The sequence below is a fragment of the Sphaerodactylus townsendi genome, linkage group LG17 (genome assembly GCF_021028975.2).
Source record: "Sphaerodactylus townsendi isolate TG3544 linkage group LG17, MPM_Stown_v2.3, whole genome shotgun sequence".
NCBI classification, from domain to species: Eukaryota; Metazoa; Chordata; class Lepidosauria; order Squamata; family Sphaerodactylidae; genus Sphaerodactylus; species Sphaerodactylus townsendi.
The window spans coordinates 7,072,859-7,095,358 of NC_059441.1; the positions used below are offsets into that span (position 1 = coordinate 7,072,859).

At 51.4% G+C, this 22,500-nt stretch overlaps 1 protein-coding gene across 1 annotated transcript in view; it reads left to right on the forward strand.

Annotated features, from left to right (window-relative positions):
• CGNL1 (cingulin like 1) overlaps window positions 1–22,500 on the forward strand; it is a 51,690-nt gene that overhangs the window by 5,097 nt on the left and 24,093 nt on the right. The window contains 7 exon segments of the mRNA XM_048481826.1: window positions 1,252–2,864; window positions 5,215–5,309; window positions 5,419–5,512; window positions 6,706–6,807; window positions 8,445–8,593; window positions 10,361–10,496; window positions 11,095–11,307. Of these exon segments, the coding sequence (XP_048337783.1) occupies window positions 1,272–2,864; window positions 5,215–5,309; window positions 5,419–5,512; window positions 6,706–6,807; window positions 8,445–8,593; window positions 10,361–10,496; window positions 11,095–11,307 (2,382 nt within the window). The 5' untranslated portion in view covers window positions 1,252–1,271.

Here is a 22,500-nt window from a genome sequence, read left to right on the forward strand (position 1 = left end):
TCCCTCTGCCAGCTGGGCTCCCAGGGTGTCCAGGGTGGGGTTGAGGGCACTTGGAGGCAGCAGGAAGTCCTGCTGCCTCGTTTTTGCATGCCTCGACTGGCAGGGAAGGGGTCGAAGAGCGCAAAAATGATGAGGCAGCAGGACTTCCTGGTCACGTGGGGGGCCGATTCTGCGCCCCCCAGGTGACCAGAAGAGTGGTGCCCGGGGACAAGGGGTACCCCTTGTCCCTAGGTTGATACGCCACTGATCACAATCCTCTAGTATTCCTAGATAGGATGAAAGGTAACAATGCAAGAATCATGCGGTGGGCTTTAGGCCTCCAAGATTTCCGGCTGCTTTTGTTCTCGCTGTGAAACAGAGGAGATATTTTGCCCGTTCGTGCAGGCTGGCAAGGAATGCTGTGTGGCCCACGGAACTTGGTGACAATAGAGCAAAATCCACGTGTGGTTGTGACGGAGGGGCTCTAGAACACTTTGTGGGGAGGGGGCTCTGGTGGGCTGGCAGAGAAGCCTGGACACATCTCGTGGGTTCATATTGGATTCATATGGATTCATATTGGTGAGTCGCAAACCAATCAGGTGTATGCTCGGAGAGTGTTTGTCTTCTGCTGTTTCAGCCGCCGGGCGGGTGAACGCAGCTCCACTGCCATGCCAAGAATTCGGCCTCCTCCCAGGGGTGGGGCGTTTCCGTCTGGCTCTGAAAAAAATAATAATCACATTCTTCCAGGTTGCATGACTTCGTTTTTAATATGATCTATTGATTTACATATCCTCGCTCTTGATAACTCCTGCCTGCTATAGCAGGGCATTTGTTTCCAAATGTTGAGGGACCGTGAAGAACATAGCTGGTTATCAACAGACAGCATAGTTAAAACAGGTGCTTTCAGCTCGAGAGGAGTTCCGCGGTTCCCATAAACATAAGAAACATAAGAACAAGCCAGCTGGATCAGACCAGAGTCCATCTAGTCCAGCACTCTGCTACTCGCAGTGGCCCACCAGGTGCCTTTGGGAGCTCACAGGCAGGAGGTGAAAGCAATGGCCTGCTGCTGCTGCTGCTCCTGAGCACCTGATCTGCTTCCAAACACCAATCACACGTTGCTGTTGTTTTAATTGTATAGTTTGCTCCTGAACTTGATTTGTATTAGTTTTGTTGTACACCGCCCGGAGCCCCTCGGGGATAGGGCGGTATAAAAATCTAAATAAAAAAATAAATAAAATGTGAAGTTTCACGGTCCCTCTCTCTTCTTTACAGAGCAGAGCTCTGAGTGAACCATGGAGTCCTGTTTTGGCCATCCCAGGCGTGGGCAACAGCCGCCTCTGCAGCAGCAGGAATGCGAGCCCCCCTTGACGCTTGCTAACAGCGAGGCCTCAAAAGCCAGCAACCCCCAGAGCACGAAGGTGGGGTCTTACGGAGTCAGCATTCGAGTCCAAGGGATCGACGGGCACCCGTACGTTGTGCTCAACAACACGGAAGGGAACTCGCCAGAACCTGTTCTGGCATCGGAAAACGGCCAGCAGGTCACATCTCTGGCCCTGAATAGAGGAGCCGTGGATTCCTGTTCGGTTCCTGAACTTGAGGGAGGAAACGGTGAAGATGCTCGGGGTCCGGAGCATCCTCCCGCACCCCCCAGAGTGCTCCAGGGCCTGAAGCTGGCCAGCACAGGTAAGGGAGAGAACACGGGGCCGCCTTTCTGCACCTGGGCCCCCCAGCCCCCCAGCCTGTTGAATTTCCAGCGGCACCCCGAGCTCCTGCAGCCCTATGATCCCAAAAAGAATATTTTGAGCATGTGTGCATTTCCGCCTTCTTCATTGAGTCAGTTCAAATCTGTTGCAGATGAAGAGAGGCCTTGGAGTCCACCCCTGAAATCTGTCACGCTGGATAAAACGAGCCTCCAGTTCGCAGAACTGGTCAAAGCCAATTTGAAAACTGTCGATCTGACGAAGCCCGCATCTGATGTGGACCTAAGCAAGCAGGAACTGGCCAGTGCCCATGTCTCAGACAGTCCTGACGGGATGCATGAATCCCTTTCTTCCAGTGGGGGCTCTGCATATACCGCCAGCCCACCCGCCGATCAGGAGACGGGGAGGTGTCGGCCTGACTTGCTCCCCTTCCGCAGGCAAGATTCGGCAGGATCGGTGCCGAACGGCTCTCGGCGCTCATCGACGTCGTCCACGACTCCGACTTCCGCAGCTTCCTTGTACAAGTTCTTCTTGGATGACCAGGAGTGCGCCATCTATGCTGACCACGTGAACCGTCACGAAAACAGAAGGTACATCCCGTTTTTACCTGGGACCGGCCGGGACATCGACACTGGCTCCATCCCCGCCGTTGATCAGCTCATCGAGAAGTTCGATCGGAAAGCTGGCCACCCGAGAAGAGGCCGCCTGGGAATCAGGAGCAGAATTCACCCCGACGACCGTAAGCGGTCAAGGAGCGTGGACAGCCTTCTGCCCTCCGGTCTCCAAGCGAATTCGGAGAGCTTAGCTGGATTCAGTAAAGATTTGGGGAAGTCGTCTGAACACCTCGTGCAATCACCCCAGGTGTGCCTGACGAAACTGCTGCCTCCAGGCCAGAAGTCACCCTCTCTTGGGAAACAGGGCGTCCCTCGGACGGCTGGTAAACTCCAGGTCACAGGTAAAGAGGCTCACGGCAGCTGCTATCATTCTTTGCAACGTCACCAACAGGCGAAACTCGCGGACGACAGCCCGGCTTGTAAAGCATCCACGCTTCCGATCCAGGCTAACAAAAGGGAAAAGAAAATGGTGACGTCCACTCTCTTGATAGCCAACCGGACCGCCACGCCGCCTGACTTGGGGGCAAAGAAAATCTCTGTGAAATCTTTTGCTTCTGCTTCAAATGCACAGGTAATTGGCAACGATGTTGGCTCTGGCCAGGGGTTGGGGGCAACGTTTCTAAGATTGTAACACCTGCAAACATGAAATGCCTGATAGCCCGAATGATACCTGAGCCTTTACATAAGAACATAAGAACTAGCCTGCTGGATCAGACCAGAGTCCATCTAGTCCAGCATTCTGCTACTCGCAGTGGCCCACCAGGTGCCTTTGGGAGCTCACATGCAGGAGGTAAAAGCAATGGCCTTCTGCTGCTGCTGCTCCTGAGCACCTGGTCTGCTAAGGCATTTGCAATCTGAGATCAAGGAGGATCAAGATTGGTAGCCATAGATTGACTTCTCCTCCATAAATCTGTCCAAGCCCTTTTTAAAGCTATCCAGGTTAGTGGCCATCACCACCTCCTGTGGCAGCATATTTGGACAGTTGTCATTCAGACGAGGGGCTGTTGTATGAAATGTAGTGGGGTGGGAGCCAGGTGTGTGTGTGTGTGTTTCCCAAATGAACATCCTCTGTGGAGAGTTTTTGGGGATGATAGGTTAGGATAGAGGAGATGTTCTTATGTTCGTATTAGATTGATCTCTGTTGCCAAAACTATGGCTCATTCCGCACATGCAGAATAATGCACTTTCAAACTGCTTTCAGTGCTCTTTGAAGCTGTGTGGAATAGCAAAATCCACTTGCAAACAGTTGTGAAAGTGGTTTGAAAACGCATTATTTTGCGTGTGTGGAAGGGGCCTATGTCTCAATTAAGCAAAGCTGGGACAATGGGAGTCCATCGTTAGGGGGTCAATGAAGCGGCGTGGGGGTCTGAGATCTCTTGTGATGGGGGAATCACCCCACTTGGCTTGGGGGCGGTGGTCAAGGATTCTGGGCTCCAGCCCACTGGGTTCTGTGGTGCAACCAGGAGAAGTATTTTTTAATTTAATTTTTTATTGTATCATTTGAATTTTACAGTTTATAGTAATTTTCTTCTTCATACATTTTCAAACAAAACTTCCCCCCCTTTTCTCCCTCCCCCCATTGCTTCTTCTTCATAGTTTTGTCACACAAACAGCAGTAAGTTCATTCTCTGTAGCTTCTTCTCCCATATTTCTTCGTTGACTCAAGCTTCTTTCATCCAGTCCACGTATATTATCCATATCTTCAAAATTTCATTCTGCTTATCTTGCCACGTCTTATTTTTGGTTAGTATATCGAAAATATCAAGTGTCCCTTGTTCCCAGATATATTCTAGTCATCTCTGAAATGTCCATTTTTTCTTTTCTTTCCAGCCCAAGGCTTCTGTTGCATGGGCTACCTTGATCATTATTTTATACATATAACTATATTGTTTGTCCACCCTTCTGTCTTCCATTACACCCATGAACATTAAGTCATTATTTAAATCAATATTTATCTTCACCAGTTTCTCGATATAAGAACATAAGAACAAGCCAGCTGGAGCAGACCAGAGTCCATCTAGTCCAGCTCTCTGCTACTCGCAGTGGCCCACCAGGTGCCTTAAGAACATAAGAACATAAGAACAAGCCAGCTGGATCAGACCAGAGTCCATCTAGTCCAGCTCTCTGCTACTCGCAGTGGCCCACCAGGTGGCTTTGGGAGTTCACATGTAGGATGTGAAAGCAATGGCCTTCTGCGGCTGTTGCTCCCGAGCACCTGGACTGTTAAGGCATTTGCAATCTCAGATCAAAGAGGATCAAGATTGGTAGCCATAAATTGACTTCTCCTCCATAAATCTGTCCAAGCCCCTTTTAAAGCTATCCAGGTTAGTGGCCATCACCACCTCCTGTGGCAGCATATTCCAAACACCAATCACACATTGCGTGAAGAAGTGTTTCCTCTTATTAGTCCTAATTCTTCCCCCCAGCATTTTCAATGGATGCCCCCAGTTCTAGTATTGTGAGAAAGAGAGTACAATTTCTCTCTGTCAACATTTTCTACCCCGTGCATAATTTTATAGACTTCAATCCTATCCCCCCTCAGCCGCCTCCTCTCCAAACTAAAGAGTCCCAAACGCTGCAGCCTCTCCTCATAGGGAAGGTGCTCCAGTCCCTCAATCATCCTCGTTGCCCTTCTCTGCCCTTCTTCCATCTCTTCGATATCCTTTTTGAGATGTGGCGACCAGAACTGGACACAGGACTCCCAAGTGCGGTCGCACCACTGCTTTATATAAGGGCATGACAATCCTTGCAGTTTTATTCTCAATTCCTTTCCTAATTATCCCCAGCATAGAGTTTTCCTTTTTCACAATATAACAATGCAATTGTCCAACCAGGGGAAGTCTTGGCCTGCGCTTGTCTGTGGCCCAGGCCCGCTTGAAGCGATTGGTTCTCTTCCTCAGGCATTTGCTGTGTCTTTCCAGGTAACTCCTGATTTGCTGAAGGGCCAGCAAGAGCTCGCGCACCAAACCAACGAGGAGACCGCCAAGCAGATTCTCTACAACTACCTGAAAGAAGGGTAGGTGGCCCGGAACACCAGCAGCGGGCGTGGCCTTTGCTTAGGGACGGGGCTGACTTGGGCACGCCCAGGGCGCCCTTCTAGCTGCCTGACAGAGTTCATGTTTCAGGAGCACCGAAAATGATGATGCCACCAAGAGGAAGGTCAACCTGGTGTTTGAAAAAATCCAGACGTTGAAGTCCCGAGCAGCTGGGAGCACACAGGTAAAATGCTCGGGCGTGGCAGCGGCGTGCCTCTGCGGAAAAAAATCTCACGTTTATCCAGACCCAGAGTCACGCGTGTGCCACCCTGGGATGAACGCAGAGCATTGCCTGAGCTGAGCGGGGGCTACCCTGTTCTCTTCTGAGCTGGAAAATACCCCATGCCAAAACCCCAAGGAGCGGGAAGTCCCAGTTTGTGCAAATCCACAGGTGCTTTGGATCTCTGTGATGCACCCACGCCACACGCTGCTTGTTCCGCGGGACAGAATACCAAGACTGGTTCAGATTCAAGTGTTAAGAGTCGGATTTGGTCCTTTGGAGACCCAAGGCCCGTTGACATAAAAATGGAACTGGATGGATAGCTCTCCCTTAGTGAAGGCATTTACATTTGCAAACTGGCTTTGCTCTTTTTTTAAGGCGTGTGAGTGGTGCGGCACAGGTGTGCGCTTTTCTTTTTTAGAAGATGCTGTTAGTCTCAAAAGGTGCTAAGCGATAAAACAGCCCTTTCCCCCCTGGGGTGAATGCCAATGAACTGGAAAGCGTATAGAACAGGGGTCTGCAACCTGTGGCTCTCCAGATGTTCATGCACTACAATTCCCTTGGCCAATTGGCCATGCTGGCATGGGCTGATGGGAATTGTTGTCCATGAACATCTGGAGAGCCACAGGTTGCAGACCCCTGGTATAGGATGTGCTATAGGTGACCTTGGGCTAGTCACAGCTTTTTGGAGCTCTCTCAGCCCCACCTACCTCACAGGGTGTTTGTTGTGAGGGGGGAAGGGCAGGGAGATTGTCAGCCCCTTTGAGTCTCCTGCAGGAGAGAAAGGGGGGATATAAATCCAAACTCCTCCTCCTCCTCCTCCTCCTCCTCCTCCTCCTCCTCCTCCTCCTCCTCCTCTTCTTCTTCTTCTTCTTCTTCTTCTTCTTCTTCTTCTTCTTCTTCTTCTTCTTCTTCTTCTTCTTCTTCTTCTTCTTCTTCTTCTTCTTCTTCTGCTGCCCCACAATCTCAGAAACCCCCAGGTTTCCCCGGTTCCTGTTCCCAGCCCCCTGGTCTTAATGTGCCCACGGATTCAAATCTCTGTTCTATGCTGCAATTTTACATTAGTTCTTTCAGGGAGGGGGAGAAAGACTGTCCAACAGTGTGAAGGGAAATCCTGCAAGGGTGTCCTAGACAAAATCATGTTGCTTTAACTACAGGTTGCTGATAATTTAGCTGAAGTCAAAACTCTGGTGGAACAGAAGGAGGGGCTAGAAAAGGAGATTTCTGAACTGCGGAGAGCTCTGGATCTGGGGGTCAAGGTAAGGGCTCTTGTGTCACAAGGTGGGAGGCCCTCTCCCCAGCGCTGCAGTTCGTGCCTCTTTCCAACCCAAAAAATGATAGACGTGGAAAACACTGGCTGGTTTCAGAGATTCGTAAATGGCGATTCTTCCAATCCATCTAGTTCTGCTCTGAGTGGGCAGTTTCAGAGGGTAGCAGTTTTGGTCTGCAGTAGGAGAGCTCGATTCAAGCCCAGTGGTGCCAACAAGATATTTGTGGGTGTGAGCTTTTGGAAGTCAAACCTCCCTTTGCCAGATATGGCTTCCTAGGCTGAGAAGAACCTCTCATAGCAACTGCTGTTGGAGATTCTTTAAGTGGGCTGGCCCTGGGGCAACCCCAGTGACTGGCTACTAGCCACAGCCCTTGAGTCAAGGGACAGATCTCCGCGGTGCCCATGCTCACTTGAAGGAGCCGCCAATCAAATCTAGCCAAGCGTGAAATCTGCCACTTGCTGCAGTTCTTGCTGGTTTGTCGTCATAAGAACGTAAGAATGAGCCTGCTGGATCAGACCAGAGTCCATCTAGTCCAGCACTCTGCTACTCGCAGTGGCCCACCAGGTGCCTTTGGGAGCTCACAGGCAGGAGGTGAAAGCAATGGCCTGCTGCTGCTGCTGCTGCTCCTGAGCACCTGGTCTGCTCAAGCATTTGCAACCTCAGATCAAGGAGGACCAAGATTGGTAACCAGATATCGACTTCTCCTCCACCAATCTGTCCAAGCCCCTTATAATAACATAAGAAAGAGCCTGCTGGATCAGACCAGAGTCCATCTAGTCCAGCACTCTACTGCTACTCGGTGGCCCACCAGGTGCCTTTGGGAGCTCACAGGCAGGAGGTGAAAGCAAGAGCCTTCTGCTGCTGCTGCTCCCGAGCATCCTGTATCAACACATCATGTTAACACGAGCAAAAGTAAAATCAGGCTATTGAACGGCAGGTTCAGTGGGGCCCATCCCACAAAGTGCTTTGGGCCGGGGCTGTCAGGGTGGTCCTAAGCACCACCCCGATGAACCCCACTTGCAGGAGCCTTGTTGCCATAGCCACTTCAGCCACCAAATCTGAGCTTCACCTTGGCTCAGAGTAATCCCTTCATGCATTACTCTCATGCTCAAAAACTCCTCTCTCTTGGATCTAATAAGTCACCTTCTTCAGATGGGTCCCATCTTCTAAGAGGTCCCTTCAGTGTGGTATAGTGGTTAAGAGCAGGTGCACTCTAATCTGGAGAACCGGGTTTGATTCTCCGCTCGGCCCCTTGAGCTGTGGAGGCTTATCTGGGGAAACAGATTAGCTTGTGCACTCCCACACACGCCCGCTGGGTGACCTTGGGTGAGTCACATCTTCTCGGAGCTCTCTCAGCCCCACCCACCTCACAGGGTGTTTGTTGTGAGGGGGGAAGGGCAAGGAGATTGTCAGCCCCTTTGAGTCTCCTTGCAGGAGAGAAAGGGGGGATATACATCCAAACTCTCCTTCTTCTTAATTTAGAGGCTGACGTGAGGCATTCACACAGTTCTGTGATTTGGGAATGTGGAAGGAGAAGTGAGCCACAAACATGTCACCTCTCCCCCCTACCAAGTTTTCTTCCCCCATTCTGTTGCCACAATGCATTTTTGATGCTCACAATCCAGAATCAACAGAACCTCAAAGAAGAAAGAGATGCGACGAGAGCAGAGCTGAAGGAACTGCAGAAGGGGCTGGAGGAGGCTCTGGAGGAGAAGGAAGCGTTCTGCAAACGGGCAGAGGAAAGCGAGGAAGACCTCCGGCAGAGCATTGAAGAGTGAGTTTTCTGTGCCAAAACTTCCTTCCTTCCTTCCTTCCTTCCTTCCTTCCTTCCTTCCTTCCTTCCTTCCTTCCTTCCTTCCTTCCTTCCTTCCTTCCTTCCTTCCTTCCTTCCTTCCTTCCTTCCTTCCTTCCTTCCTTCCTTCCTTCCTTCCTTCCTTCCTTCCTTCCTTCCTCCCTCCCTCCCTCCCTTCCTTCCTTCCTTCCTTCCTTCCTTCCTTCCTTCCTTCCTTCCTTCCTTCCTCCCTCCCTCCTCCCTCCCTCCCTCCCTCCCTCCCTCCCTCCCTCACTCACTCACTCACTCACTTACTCACTCACTTAGAGAGAGAGAGAGAGAGAACACACACACACCCCACACGCCCTTTGGAAGAACTCCAGGATTCCACAGATCAGATTTTGATTTTCCTTCCTTGGTTCTAAGTCCAGCAATGTCCTGGGAAACCCTATTAGTGGCACCTTAAATCCCTTTCCCTCCAAAGATATGCTTTACATTCCGGACGGCTACATTCAGGCCTTGTTGGTCTGCGAGTAGGACAGCTACACTTGAGTCCAGAAGCATTTCGGAGATCAGCAAGATTTTCCGGGTAGGAGCATTCAAGGGTCAAGTCTCCATACCTGACAAAGGGCCCTTTTGGGGACCCCTGATAACTCCTACCCCGGAAATCTTGGAAGTCTGCTGGACTGGGATCTAGAATGGTCTATGCTGCAAAATACCTTTGCTTATCCTCGCCCTTTGGGTATCTGCCTTGCCACTTTTCCCCTACCGCCCCCTTCTCCCAACACAGACTGTCCCTTCCTCCCTAATGAAGTAATCCCAAACTTCATTAGAGCCCATTAGAGGGAAGAATCTTGCCTCTACTTGGCTGGCTGCAGCAAGCCCACCTGGCACCTGCCAGAGATGCCCTCCCCTCCTGACCTATGAAGTTGTGGCAGAGCGAATGGGGAAACACAAAACAAACCAGAAACCAGTAAAACGCGCTAGAGAGGACTGAAGTCAAAGAATCCACAACATTCACCAACTGCAGCCACAGTGGCGAAAAGCTCTAGTGCACAGGTGTCAAACTCGCAGCCCCCCAGATGTTATGGACTACAGTTCCCATCATCCCCTGCCAGCATGATGCTGACAGGGGATGATGGGAACTGTAGTCCATAACATCTGGAGGGCCGCGAGTTTGAGTGAATAAAAGGCTACTTCTGGGAGAGAACTGGCCACGTGCATCTTCTTGAAGAAGAAGAAGAAGAGTTTGGATTTATATCCCCCCTTTCTCTCCTGCAGGAGACTCAAAGGGGCTGACAATCTCCTTGCCCTTCCCCCCTCACAACAAACACCCTGTGAGGTGGGTGGGGCTGAGAGAGCTCTGAGAAGCTGTGACTAGCCCAAGGTCACCCAGCTGGCATGTGTGGGAATGCACAGGCTAATCTGAATCCCCCAGATAAGCCTCCACAGCTCAGGCGGCAGAGCGGGGAATCAAACCCGGTTCCTCCAGATTAGATACACGAGCTCTTCACCTCCTACGCCACTTCTGCTCCTTGAACCTGCTCCTGTGAACCTCTCCTTGAGCTGGAGAGGTTCACGGAGGGAGCCACCACTGAGAAGGCTGAGAGCTTTTGCCTTACGAAAGGAGGAAGTCCGCTTCTTCTGACGCTAGAAAACCAGGTACATTTTGTCAGGCTTGGAGCTGCTCTTTGAATGATGTCTCTGCCCTTTTTTCCCTCCTGACACACACATTATTTTCTTTCTTTCCCTCTCTCTCTCTCTCTCGAGACTTTTCCAAGTGAAAATGGAAAGGGAACACCACCAGACTGAAATCCGGGACCTGCAGGACCAACTATCTGAGATGCATGATGAACTGGACAACGCAAAGCATGCGGAGGATGTCGAGAGAGAACTTCTCATTCAGGTGAGCTGCAGTGGCTGCATGGACGGCTGCAGCAGGGACTGCGTAGAGCCGTGGTGGTGAACCTTTGGCACTGCTGGCAGGAGCTGATGGGAATTGTAGTCCATAACATCTGGAGTGCCAAAGGTTCACCACCACTGGCCTAGAGCACAGGTGTCAAACTCGCGGCCCTCCAGTTGTTATGGACTACAGTTCCCATCAGCCCCTGCCAGCATCATGCCTGTGCACTCCCACACATGCCACCTGGGTGACCTTGGGCTAGTCACAGCTCGGAGCTCTCTCAGCCCCACCCACCTCACAGGGTGTTTGTTGTGAGAGGGGAAGGGCAAGGAGATTGTCAGCTCCTTTGAGTCTTCTGCAGGAGAGAAAGGGAGGGGGATATAAATCCAAACTCTTCTTCTTCTTCTTCTTCTTCTTTGATGGAGACGGCCTCCGGCCAGCTAGGTTGCACCCCAAGGGCTCGGGGGTGGGGGGGGCTTCAGGGGCCAAGTGTTTGCAGTCCCACGATGGCCGACAGCCCCGGCGGCCCCAGCCTGAGCATCCCTGGCTTGGAGTTGTTTTTGGAGGGGCCTCTGACGCCTCTCGTCCTCGGTGGGCTCAGGAGCTGATGCAGCTGAAGCAGGACCTACAGGGCGTCCTGATGGCCAAGGAGCAGCAGGAAGACGTCCTGCGGAGGAGGGAGAGGGAGCTGACCGCCTTGAAAGGGGCCCTGAAGGAAGAGGTCTCCAGTCACGACCAGGAGATGGACGGGCTGAAAGAGCAGCACGCGCAGGACCTCCGCGTCCTGAGGGAGGACTTGGCAGAAGCCACGGAGGTCAGTCCGGCACTCTCAGGGTCACTTGACAGTCTGGGGGGTGGGGCCTGGGGAAAAAGCAGGGTCTGGGGAGGCAAGGGACTTCAGTGAGCTACGATCCCACCTATAACAATGATGGCAAACCTTTTCGAGACCGAGTGCAGCCCAAATTGCAACCCCAAACCCGTTTATTTATCGCCAAGTGCCAACACAGCAATTTAACCTGAATACTGAGGTTTTAGTTTAGAAAAAACTGTTGGTTCCAAGGCATGTGTTACTCAGGAGTAAGCTTGGTGGTAGTCGGTGGCTTTGCTTTGAAGCAACTGAGCAACTCTTCCAACGGGTGAATCACGACCCTAGGAGGGTTTACTCAGAAGCAAGCAACCGAGCCAGCAACCGAGCTTACTCCCAGGTAAAGGATCACACTTTAGTTCTTCGCATGAAAATCAGTGGGGTTTAACAGCACTTAACAGGGTTACCTACACTGCTTCCCCAAAACTAGGTCTTAGGTTTAATGCTAAGAATCGAGCTCAGCGGCCCAGGCCAGCCTAGATTGGCGGGGGCACTCTGTTTGTGCGTGCCCACAGAGAGGGCTCTGAGTGCCACCTCTGGCACCCGTGCCATAGGTTCGCCACCACTGACCTATAACGTTCGCCTTCCAAAGCAGGAAACTGGCCCCTGTGACCTGCAAGTCAGGGGTAACTCTGTGGAAGATCTGCAGGCACTGCCTGAAGGCGAGCAGGGGCAGGAGGGGGCTGCAGCGTCCAGTGGGTGTCTTGCCTTCTGCTCAGGACCCGCCTTCAAGTCACCCCCCAGCTCTTCTTCCCTCTCACCCTCAGTCCTGTGTCTCTCCTGTGCCCTCGTGGGCAGCTGCAGCCCCCGTCCTCAGCCAGGGGCCCGGCGTGCCGTGCATCTCCCCTGAGCCCCCTGCGGAGCCTGGGGGTCTTGCTTTCTTTGCAGTTCCGATGTAACTCCCCTGCTCCCCAGAATCCTTCCTGCGCTGTCGATGTTGAAGTGTGGATGTTGTGTTTCCAGGAGGGGCTTCCCTGCCTGTTGTTTGCCGGATTGTGTCACGCCCCCCCCACCCCAATACTGATTCCCATGGGGAGGGGGGCGCTCTCCCCTTCATTCCCAGCCGCCTCGTTCAAAGTAAAGCAATTGTTTTGGGGAGGGAAGCGCTCCAAAAGAGAGAGAGAGAGAGAGAGAGGAAGCGCGGGGCGTTTGCAAAACAGCTTGTTTGTGACTCAGTCATCACAGGCCCCGCGGCTCCGGCTCAACCCCGTGAACTGCCTCGCAAAGACGTTCCCTGATAATTGACTGTTTTTTTTCAATTATGGAGCTGCAGTTACAAATGAGGAGAAATGAAAGAGGGGCTTGTTTGAAGCAACAATGATACAGTCTGGGTCCAATGGGGGGGAGTGAGAAACACCCGCTCTTTGTTTGCTGGCAGGCCTGGCCTGAAGTTGGATGGGGGGGTAGAGTGCCTTGGGTGAGGGCTGCTCCGCATTTGCCCCCCACCTCTGTGGGCACTGGTGGGTGGCTTGGGTGGGCACAGCGGAGACATCTCTGCCTGCCCTGATCCAAAGTGATTTGGGGCAGGTGCGAGCAACGGGCAGCCTTCCGCGAGGCTGAGCGGGGCCAGGAAGATCCTCGGCCTGGCCCAGCTCCAGCCGGTCAGAGTCCCTGTCAGCATCCTTTGGTTTGGCTGCTGCCCACCGACAGAAAAGGAAGCCCACAGAATAAGAGCATAAGAACTAGCCTGCTGGATCAGACCAGAGTCCATCTAGTCCAGCACTCTGCTACTCGCAGTGGCCCACCAGGTGCCTTTGGGAGCTCACAGGCAGGAGGTGAAAGCACGGCCTTCATGCCGCTGCTGCTCCCAACCACCTGGTCTGCTCAGGCATTTGCAACCTCAGATCAAGGAGGGTCAAGATTGGGAGCCATACATCGACTTCTTCTCCATAAATCTGTCCAAGCCCCTTTTTAAATCTATCCAGGTGAGTGGCCATCACCGCCTCCTGTGGCAGCATATTCCAAACACCACCACAGTGCGTGATGGAAGAAGTGTTTCCTTTTATTAGTCCTAATTCTTCCCCCCAGCATTTTCAATGGATGCCCCCTGGTTCTAGTATTGTGAGAAAGAGAGAAAAAATTCTCTCTGTCAACATTTTTCTACCCCCAAGCATACAATTCTGATAGACTTCAACCCTCATATCCACCAGCCAGCAGCCTCACTCTTCCTCTCCAAACTAAAGAGCTCCAAACGCTGCAGCTCCTCTCCTCATAGGAAGTTGGTGCTCCAACTTTCCCTTGCTAATCATCCTTTCAAGGTTCCCAACCTTTCTTCCTGCACTTCTTCTTTTTTTCTATCTCGATATCCTTTTTTGAGATGTTGCACTCAGAACTCGAACACAGGGACTCCAAGTGCAGTGGCACGACTTCACGGCTTTATAGAAGGGCATGACAATCTTTGCAGTTTTATTTTCGATTCCTTTCCTAATTATCCCCAGCATAGAGTTTGCCTTTTTCACAGCTGCCATGCATTGAGTTGACATTCCCATGGAACTATTAACTAAGACTTCACCTTAAAACAATCAGGATATTGTCAAATGGCCACTGAGACCACCAGTGTTTTCTGCCGTTGGCTTCTGTATGGCTTCCGCCAGTGCAGCATCCGTTCCCAACTCCCGGGTCAGTCTGCTGCTAGGGTGGGGCAACGGTTATTAGTAACATTGTGCAGGCCAGAGGGTGCCCCTGGTTTTCCCAGGGCAGGAGCAAGATTTGGGTGCCACGCCTGGGAGAGAACCTGACCTCCGCTATGCAGCCGTTTGAATCTCCCTCTTGATACAGCCGTGGCGTAGGAGGTTAAGAGCTCGTGTATCTAATCTGGAGGAACTCGGGTTTGATTCCCAGCTCTGCACGCCTGAGCTGTCGTGGAGGCTTCTCTGCGAGAATTCAGGATTAGCCTGTGCACTCCCACACACCCAGCTGCGGGACCCTTTGGGCTAGGTCACAGTTCTCCCACTGAGGGCTCTCTCAGCCCCACCCTACCTCTACAGGGGTGTTTGTTGTGAGGGGAAGGGCTAAAGGAGATTGTCAGCCCCTTTGAGTCTCCTGCAGGAGAGAAAGGGAGGGGGATATACATCCAAACTCTTCTTCTTCTTCTTGATTCAGTGATGCCGATTTGGGAGGACTTTGGCTGCCCTCTGACTGTGCTAGTTGGCTACTGAAGGGCTTTGCTTGGCTATCTCGCCTCAGGGGCCAATATGTTTTTGCCCTGTCTGTAGTTCTGTCTCTGCATCAACGAAGTCTTGGCTCTCAGGCTGGCTCCGGCTGGCTCGCTATGGCTGAAGAGAAGCCTGCAGGCTGCTTCCTGACAATAGCTCGCCCAGCTTGCTGTGTGATGGATTCTCCAAGGTGTTCCCTGGCCAGACCCACTCAAGTCCACAGGCTGAATTCAGAAATCTTACAATGCTGCGGCTACAAGCCACATCCTGCTTGCTTCTTCTGACCTAGGCCTGCAGGCCAAGTGACTAAGAGGATCACCCGGCACCAAAATAATCACTTGTTGGGAGGTTAATCCTTGCTCAGTTGTGGCCTCTCTTGCCCACCTCTGCCTGTGGTGTGAGGCCCTGTGTGCGCTGTGAAAGGACACTGTTTGTACATCGCAGTCTGTGTGTTCAGAGCACAACGCAGCTGCAGGCACAATTGCTCACCTGACACAAGGCAGCGGAGTCAGTTTTCACCCCAAATCTACCTGTTTATTCTCACCTGGGTGTGCCCTGGAAAGCCCAGTGAGGCCCAGACCCAGTTCGACCTACGACAGTCACGACGAACCTTTTTGAGACCGAGTGCCCAAATGGCAACCCCAAACCCACTTATTTATCGCAAAGTGCCAACATGGCAATTTAACCTGAATACTGCAGTTTTAGTTTAGAAAAAATGGTTGGCTCCGAGGTGTGCGCTACTCAGGAGTAAGCTTGGTGGTAGTCGGTGGCTTTGCTTTGAAGCAACTGTGCAACTCTTCCAACGGGTGAATCATGACCCTAGGAGGGTTTACTCAGAAGCAAGCCCCATTGCCAGAAACCAAGCTTACTCCCAGGTAAAGGATAGTGCTTTCGTTCTTTGCATGAAAACCAGTGGGGTTTAACAGCACTTAACAGGGTTACCTACACTGCTTCTCCAAAACTAGGTCTTAGGTTTAATGCTAATCGAGCCCAGTGGCCCAGGCCAGCCTAGATTTTTTGGGGGGGGGGAACTCTGTTTGCACGTGCCCACAGAGAGGGCTCTGAGTGCCACCTCTGGCACCCGTGCCATAGGTTTGCCACCACTGACCTACGAGTTCTGCCTGGTTGTCTGGTCTCACCTGTTCCCACAGGTAAATTATCCCTGCCACCCTGAGCACGCTGACTTGGAAATGATCCCTCCTGAAATCCAGCTTTATTTTGCAACCAGTATGAAGTCTGTTCAGAGAGTGCGTCTGCAAGGTCACAGAGAACGAACTGCTGAACGTGCCCCTGGGCTGTACTGGGCGGTGTGAAAATGTAAAGTTCACTTTGAACTCGAATGGCAACACAACTGTAGCTGTGTTCCTCCAAGGGATGTCGCAGCAGCAGAGCAGGGGGTGCGTTGGAAATGTGGGCTTAGATCAGGGGTGGGCAATTATTTTTCCCATGGGGCCGCATAAGAAACAGAAAATATTGTGGAGGGCTGGGCCAAAAGGCAGGGGGGGGCAAGGCGGCTCTTTGACAGAAGCCGCAAGCAAGCCAAGGCAACCGGGCTTCTGGCGCGGGCTTTCAAAGATCCCTCGCCCCAGCACGGTCCAGTCAGGGTCAGTCCAAGTCATCCGGCGGGCCGGATGTGGCCCGCGGGCCGTACAATGCCCAGGTCTGGCTTAGATGCATCTGCTTTTGAGATGACACTTTGTGTGACTTGCTGGTGTGTAAGCAGGCTTGGTGGCGGGGCGGGCGCTGGTGGTGAGTCAGCCTGTTCATCTTTCTCAAGGAACTTGAGCTGAGAACTTGTCTGAGTGAAATTCAAGTGAAATCCAAGGCCCAGCTTCAGGGCTTTGCTTGCTTCCTCAGACACTCGGGCGGCATTACTCTGAAAATGCCCAGAGTGCTCTAAGTAGGCAATATCAGTCTTTGAACAGTAAGAATCTCACCCGGCCGGTTCTGTCGCTTGTGTGCTCTGGTAGGTGTCGGTTAACCCTCGGAAGAACAGCTGTGAGTTCCTCAACGAAATCCATCTCCAGGTCTTGCTGGCCTCTCCGGTGTTGTGCAGGTGGCTTTCGGGCATCCTATGAAGCCTGGGATTGATCCTAAGAAATGGGCTAAGATTGGGCTAAGAAATGGCAAATGCAGTTCAATGTAGCAAAATGCAAAAACATTTACCATAGGGCAGTGAAAAATCCAAACTTCATATTAAGACGCTACAGGGCCAGTAGTGCTTATCAGTCACAGACCAGGAAAGGGATTTGGGCCTCAGTTGATAGTTCCATGGGAATGTCAACTCAATGCATGGCAGCTGTGAAAAAAGGCAAACTCCTATGCTGGGGATAATTAGTGGGAAAGTTGTTTATAATAAAACTGCAAAGATTGTCATGCCCTTTATATAAACACGCGGGAATGCTACCGCACTAATTTGGAGTAATCAAAGCGATTCCAGTCTCTGGTCAGCTATTGCCATCTCAAAAAAAAGGATATATGTCGAGAAAGAGGATAGAAAAAAGTGCAGAGAAGGGCAACGCGAGGATGATTGAAGGATTGGAGCACCTTCCTCATGATGAGGAGGCTTGCAACGCTTGGGGACTCCCTCTTCAGTTTGGAGGAGGAGACGCCTGAGGGGGGATAGGATTGAAGTCTAGCATAAAATTATGCCTGAGGGGTAGAAAATGTTGACAGAGAGAAATTTTTCTCTCTTTCTCACAATACTAGGAACTCAGGGGCATCCATTGAAAATGCTGGAAGGAAGAACTAGACCAATAAAAGCGGGAAACACTTCTTCAATGCTAACGGGTGATTGGTATTTGGAATATGCTTTCGCCACAGGAGGTGGTGGATGGCTGCCACTTCAACCTGGATAAGCTAGCTTCTTTAAAGAGGGCTTGGACAGATTGGATGGAGGAGAAGTCGCATCTCTGGCTCCCCCCAATCTTGATCCTCCCTTGATCTCAAAGATTGCAAATGCCTTAGCAGACCAGGGTGCCTTGCAGGAGCAGCAGCAGCAGAAGGCCATTGCTTTCTCACATCATGCGCGGTATTCCCTAAAGGCACCTGGTGGAGCCACTTCGCGAGTAGCAGTAGAGCTGGACTAGATGGACTCTGGTCTGATCTTGAAAGCAGAAGGCTAGTTCCTTTATGTTCCAACTGTTCTTATAATGTGCCAACTTAATGTGGCCGATGCTGTTGACCGTGGGGCATGCACCCGGGGGGACATAGCATTCCTGCCATAACTGAGCCAATCTGGCTAGGAAATTATTGTGCCTGACCTTCAGAGGCCTTCAGAAACTATCCAGGTCTCTGCTTCAGAGATAGCAGCTATGGAAAATGTCCCATAGTCCCCCCCCCCCCAATACATTCACACCCCAACAGTATATGTCTGCTCGCTGCAGATCTGTTCTCTTAGGGCTACAGTGATCAGAATCTCTGAGGAAAACCAATAGCTGTTGGGTTTTTTTTTTTATTCCTTGTTGTGAGAAAGTCCCTGAATATTTTTTAATATGTACTTATAGTTCCAACTATTAGTTTAGAAAATTGGATCAATTCATAATGAGTGACCTTCTAGACCAGGGTCTGCAATCTGTGGCTCTCCAAATGTTCATGGACTACAAATCCCATCAGCCATGCTGGCAGGGGCTGATGAGCATTTTAGTCCAAGAACATCTGGAGAACCGCAGGTTGCAGACCCCCTGATCTAGATATTGTCCAGATGCGATGATATGGTTTCTGCCATAAAGAAGAGTTGAATCTTGTAAATATTTCAGGTAATAATCACACGTAGCAAAGCATTCCAGAGGACTTCCAGTGATATTCAGAGGCAATTCTAGGCTTCTAGAACTCCAGCTTCCAGAGGGGTGGAGAGCCCATAGAGAAGAAATCATGCGTTTGGATTCCCTTTTTATAAAAACCCAGAAAAAAAGCAGTCAGGAGAAGCTCGTGGAAGGAGCACTCTGATGGGGATTTCTACTCTACAGAAGTGTGGAGCAAAACGATCGGCAGGTTCAACTTTCTAGCCCTCTGCACTTTCGCTATTAGATGGCCAGTTTCAGGTTATGTCTTCCTATTTCCGTGGTAGGAGCATCAATTTGCTCCCTCCAGAGGGAACATGCGGACTACAATTGCCAGCAGCCCCTGCCAGCATGGCCAATTGGCACGCTGGCAGGGGCTGATGGGAATTCAGTCCATAACATCTGAGTGCTGTGCTGCTCCTCAGCCACTGCTCTATTTCATTAATAGAATTTGCACTGGGGTGTGTGGGGAGATATTGCGGGGGGGGAGGAATTTAGGTAGAGGGGAAAGCATTTTGCACGTTCACGCCTGGGAGCCGCCTTCACGGGAGGGCAGGGTGGCCAGCCTTTGGGCCTTAACCAATGTATGCGACCTGCAGGGGAGCTGTTGGATTATGGGCTGAAGCTCAGGTTTTGCCTAGGTGCCCTGGGGAAGTTTCTCGCTCATTATGCCCGAATGTCTCCCTCCCCCACCACCATGCGTGATTCTAAATAATGTCAGGGTGGGGAAGCAAAGACTTTTGGAGGCTAGTTTTCATCGTGTCGCTGGGTTGAAAGAAGCTTGGGGGTGCAGGGAACCTCGCGGCTCTCCAGATGTTCAGGAACTACAAATTCCCATCAGCCCCTACCAGCATGGCCAATTGGCCATGCTGACAGAGGTCATAGGGAATTGTAGTTCCTGAACATCTGGAGAGCCGCAGGTTCCCTACCCCTGGGTTAAAGAATATCCGGGACCTTTTGTTCCCTTCTCTGGCAGGTTCATCCAGATAGGCTCAGAAAGGGCCAAGGGGTCGGTGCTAGCGCCTCGTAGAGGAGGCCGGCCCAAAGCCATTCCCTGGCCAAAGGGACTCAGTTTTATGCAGAGGTCTTTGGGGACAGGCTGTGTCCCATAGCCCACTTCTCAGCTCTGTTTTGATCCGCTGGACCTAAAACACTCCCAGGAAAACGAGCCTCAGTTTGGGTGAACTTGTGTTTAAAATGCCTTCAGTATGTCAGCCTCTTCCTATGGCCAATGGCCCATTCTGGCAGGGGCTGATGGGAATTGTAGTCCATAACATCTGGAGTGCCAAAGGTTCGCCGCCACTGTCCTGTGGCCTTGTTCACCTAGAGCAGGGGTCTGCAACCTGTGGTTCTCCCGATGTTCTATGGACTCTACAAATCCCATTTGCCTCGCCAGCAATGGGCCAGTTGGCCATGGACGGTAGTCCGCGGAACAGGTTTGGAAGCCGCAGGCTTGCCAGAACCCTGACCTAGAGCAGTAGCCCCCACGTGGTATCCTCTGACACCCTCCCTAGGGCCCACCAGGTGTTTTTAGAAAGTCCGGGGTGCCAGGTGGGACTTCTGCCCAGCAAGGCTTCTGATTGGCTGTGCAGATACTGTGAGACTGAAGGTAAGCCACGGCAGCCATTGAGTGGCTGTCTCCACCTCTTGCAACAGGCCATTTTTGTGGCACCTCTTCTGTTCCTGCGCCCCCTCTCCTTATCAGAATTCCACTTTCCACCCCCGTCAAGTCGGCCATCTTCTCTGAAACAGTCCCGTAGTAATCGGGGAGTGAAGGCAGGAACTCTAGTCTGTGGTGCCCTACAGGTTGGAGCACCACAGCACTGGCTGATCTCGGGCCGTCCATCTCTGGTGCCTTCCTTGCTGGCCTCTGAAAGGGTTGCAGAGGGTGGGCCTCCCCTTGGAGGAAGGTCTAGCCCAGTGATGGCGAACCTTTTCGAGACTGAGTGCAGCCCAAATTGCAACCCAAAACCCACTTATTTATCGCTTGAAGTGCCAACCACGGCCATTTAACCTGAATACTGAGGGTTTTAGTTTTAGGAAACAAACCAGTTCACCTCGGTATGCAGGTTACTCCGGGAGTAAGCTTGGTGGTAGTCGGGTGGTTTTGCTTTGAAGCTACCGCGGCAACTCTTTGACCCGGGTGAATCCGACTTCTAATTCTAGGAGGATTTTACCTTGTGAAGCAAGCCCCATTGCCCAGCAACTGAGCTTACTCCCAGGTAAAGGATCGTGTTTTTAGTTCTTTGCATGAAAAAATCAGTGGGGTTTATGGCAGCTTTAACAGGGTTATCTACACCGCTTTCCCCAAAAACTAGGTCTTGGGTTTTGAAAATGCTAATAACGAGCTCCAGCAGCCCAGGCCAGCCTATAGATGTACATGTGTGATGAACTCTGTTTGCATGTGCCCACAGAGAGGGCTCTGAGTGCCACCTCTGGTACCCGTGCCATAGGTTCGCCACCACTGGTCTAGCCAGAGGCTCAAGGAAAAACAGGTGGGTTGCTTGAGTTTCTGTTCTGTGGCACTTCTTGCTGATGTCCCAGTAGAGGATCTTCCAACAGCCATGTCTGTGCCCAGAAGGTACTTAAACATGGTAATCAAATCACACTTTAAGGCTCTTTGATACCTCTTAGCCATCTGTCCAACCTAATCACTTCCCATATGTTAACACTAGAGGTAATTCGATGAATCCGGGTAGGTGCTAAAACAGGGGGACGCTGCTGCCAGCGACCCGCTGAGAAAACTAAATTGCCTCCTCCTCCATCAGAGATTGACCACCAGCCAATTTGTTCACCTCACAACCGTGCGCAATTCATTGAACATGATGTTTTCACGGTAGAGACTTGTTGCGTATACATTTGTCCAGAGAATCTCTCTCCCTTTTTTTTGTGCACGAGTGTATGTTGGGGTTTCAAATTATTGTTGTTGTCCATTGTATGCATAGAGTATATGTTCATTGATGTATTATAAAACGTTTATATTAAAATGGAGCTTTTAATTCTGTATTAGAGCCAGACAGGGGATTTGCTGTTTATGATTGACATTTATACTGTATTGTCGAAGGCTTTCACGGCCGGAATCAGTGGGGTGCTGTGTGGTTTCTGGGCTGTATGGCCGTGTTCTTGCAGCATTCTCTCCTGACGTTTCGCCTGCATCTGTGGCTGGCGGCATCTTCAGAGGATCTGATAGTAGGAAAGCAAGTGGAGTATATATAAGTGGAGAAGATGCCAGCCACAGATGCAGGCGAAACGTCAGGAGAGAATGCTGCTAGAACACGGCCATTCAGCCCGGAAACCACGCAGCACCCCAGACATTTAGGCTTTGTTTTGTATTGCAAAACTAAATTGCCCCCCAGCACTTGTGGCAGGAGGGGCTTCACGGGGTGGGCTGGCTTCAGATCAAAGAGATTTCTGTACATCCGTGTGACTGTCCTTGCAGATGTTGGAGATCGTGACAAGGGGCAAAGATGGATGAGGCTGATGTCCTTGCTTAGCCATGACGTTAACTGGGGACTTTGGGCCGGCCTGCCAAGTCCTTCCTTGTGAGAAGGACTCATTGGGACTATCTCTGTCACTCTGAGCTCCTTTGAGGGAGGAGTTAAGATCTCATTAGGAGGAAATTATCTAAATCACCAGGGGAAACCAGGGCTGGGGTTGCTTTGCTGATGTAAACCCCTTTCCCAACCATGCAGGGGGATACTGGCATGCGTCAATATTGTCTCATCTAACCCTTCAACAGCCAAGTTGGTTGATGCCCCCCCAAAGCCTTTCCCCTGGCCTAGGAGGGCAGCCGCTTGTGGGGTGCTTTCTGTTTCACTGTCTGGTGATTCCTCCTCCTCCCCGGCTGCAGTCTCTTTTGCAGCTAATCCTTGGCTCAGGGATGGAGCAGCTGCCCGGCATGCAGGAGATCTCAGGTTCAAGCTCTGGCCACTGCAGTTAAAAGGAGTGGACGGCAGGAGACGTGAGGAACCTCTACCTGAGGCTCTCCTGGGTCTCCGTCCAAGTAGGGGGCAACTTCTGGTGTTTCCCTTTGCTTGCTGCAGCCCCTGAGTCCTTCCAGACCCAGAACTTCCCACAAATCATTTAACCATATTCAAAACAAAGGCTGATAAAGACATTTTAAATGTCCCTGTGTTTAAAACTGACTCCCTTTCCTCCTGAGCCCCACTTCCTCCCTCCTCTCTAGTGACCAGGATGCTTGCTTG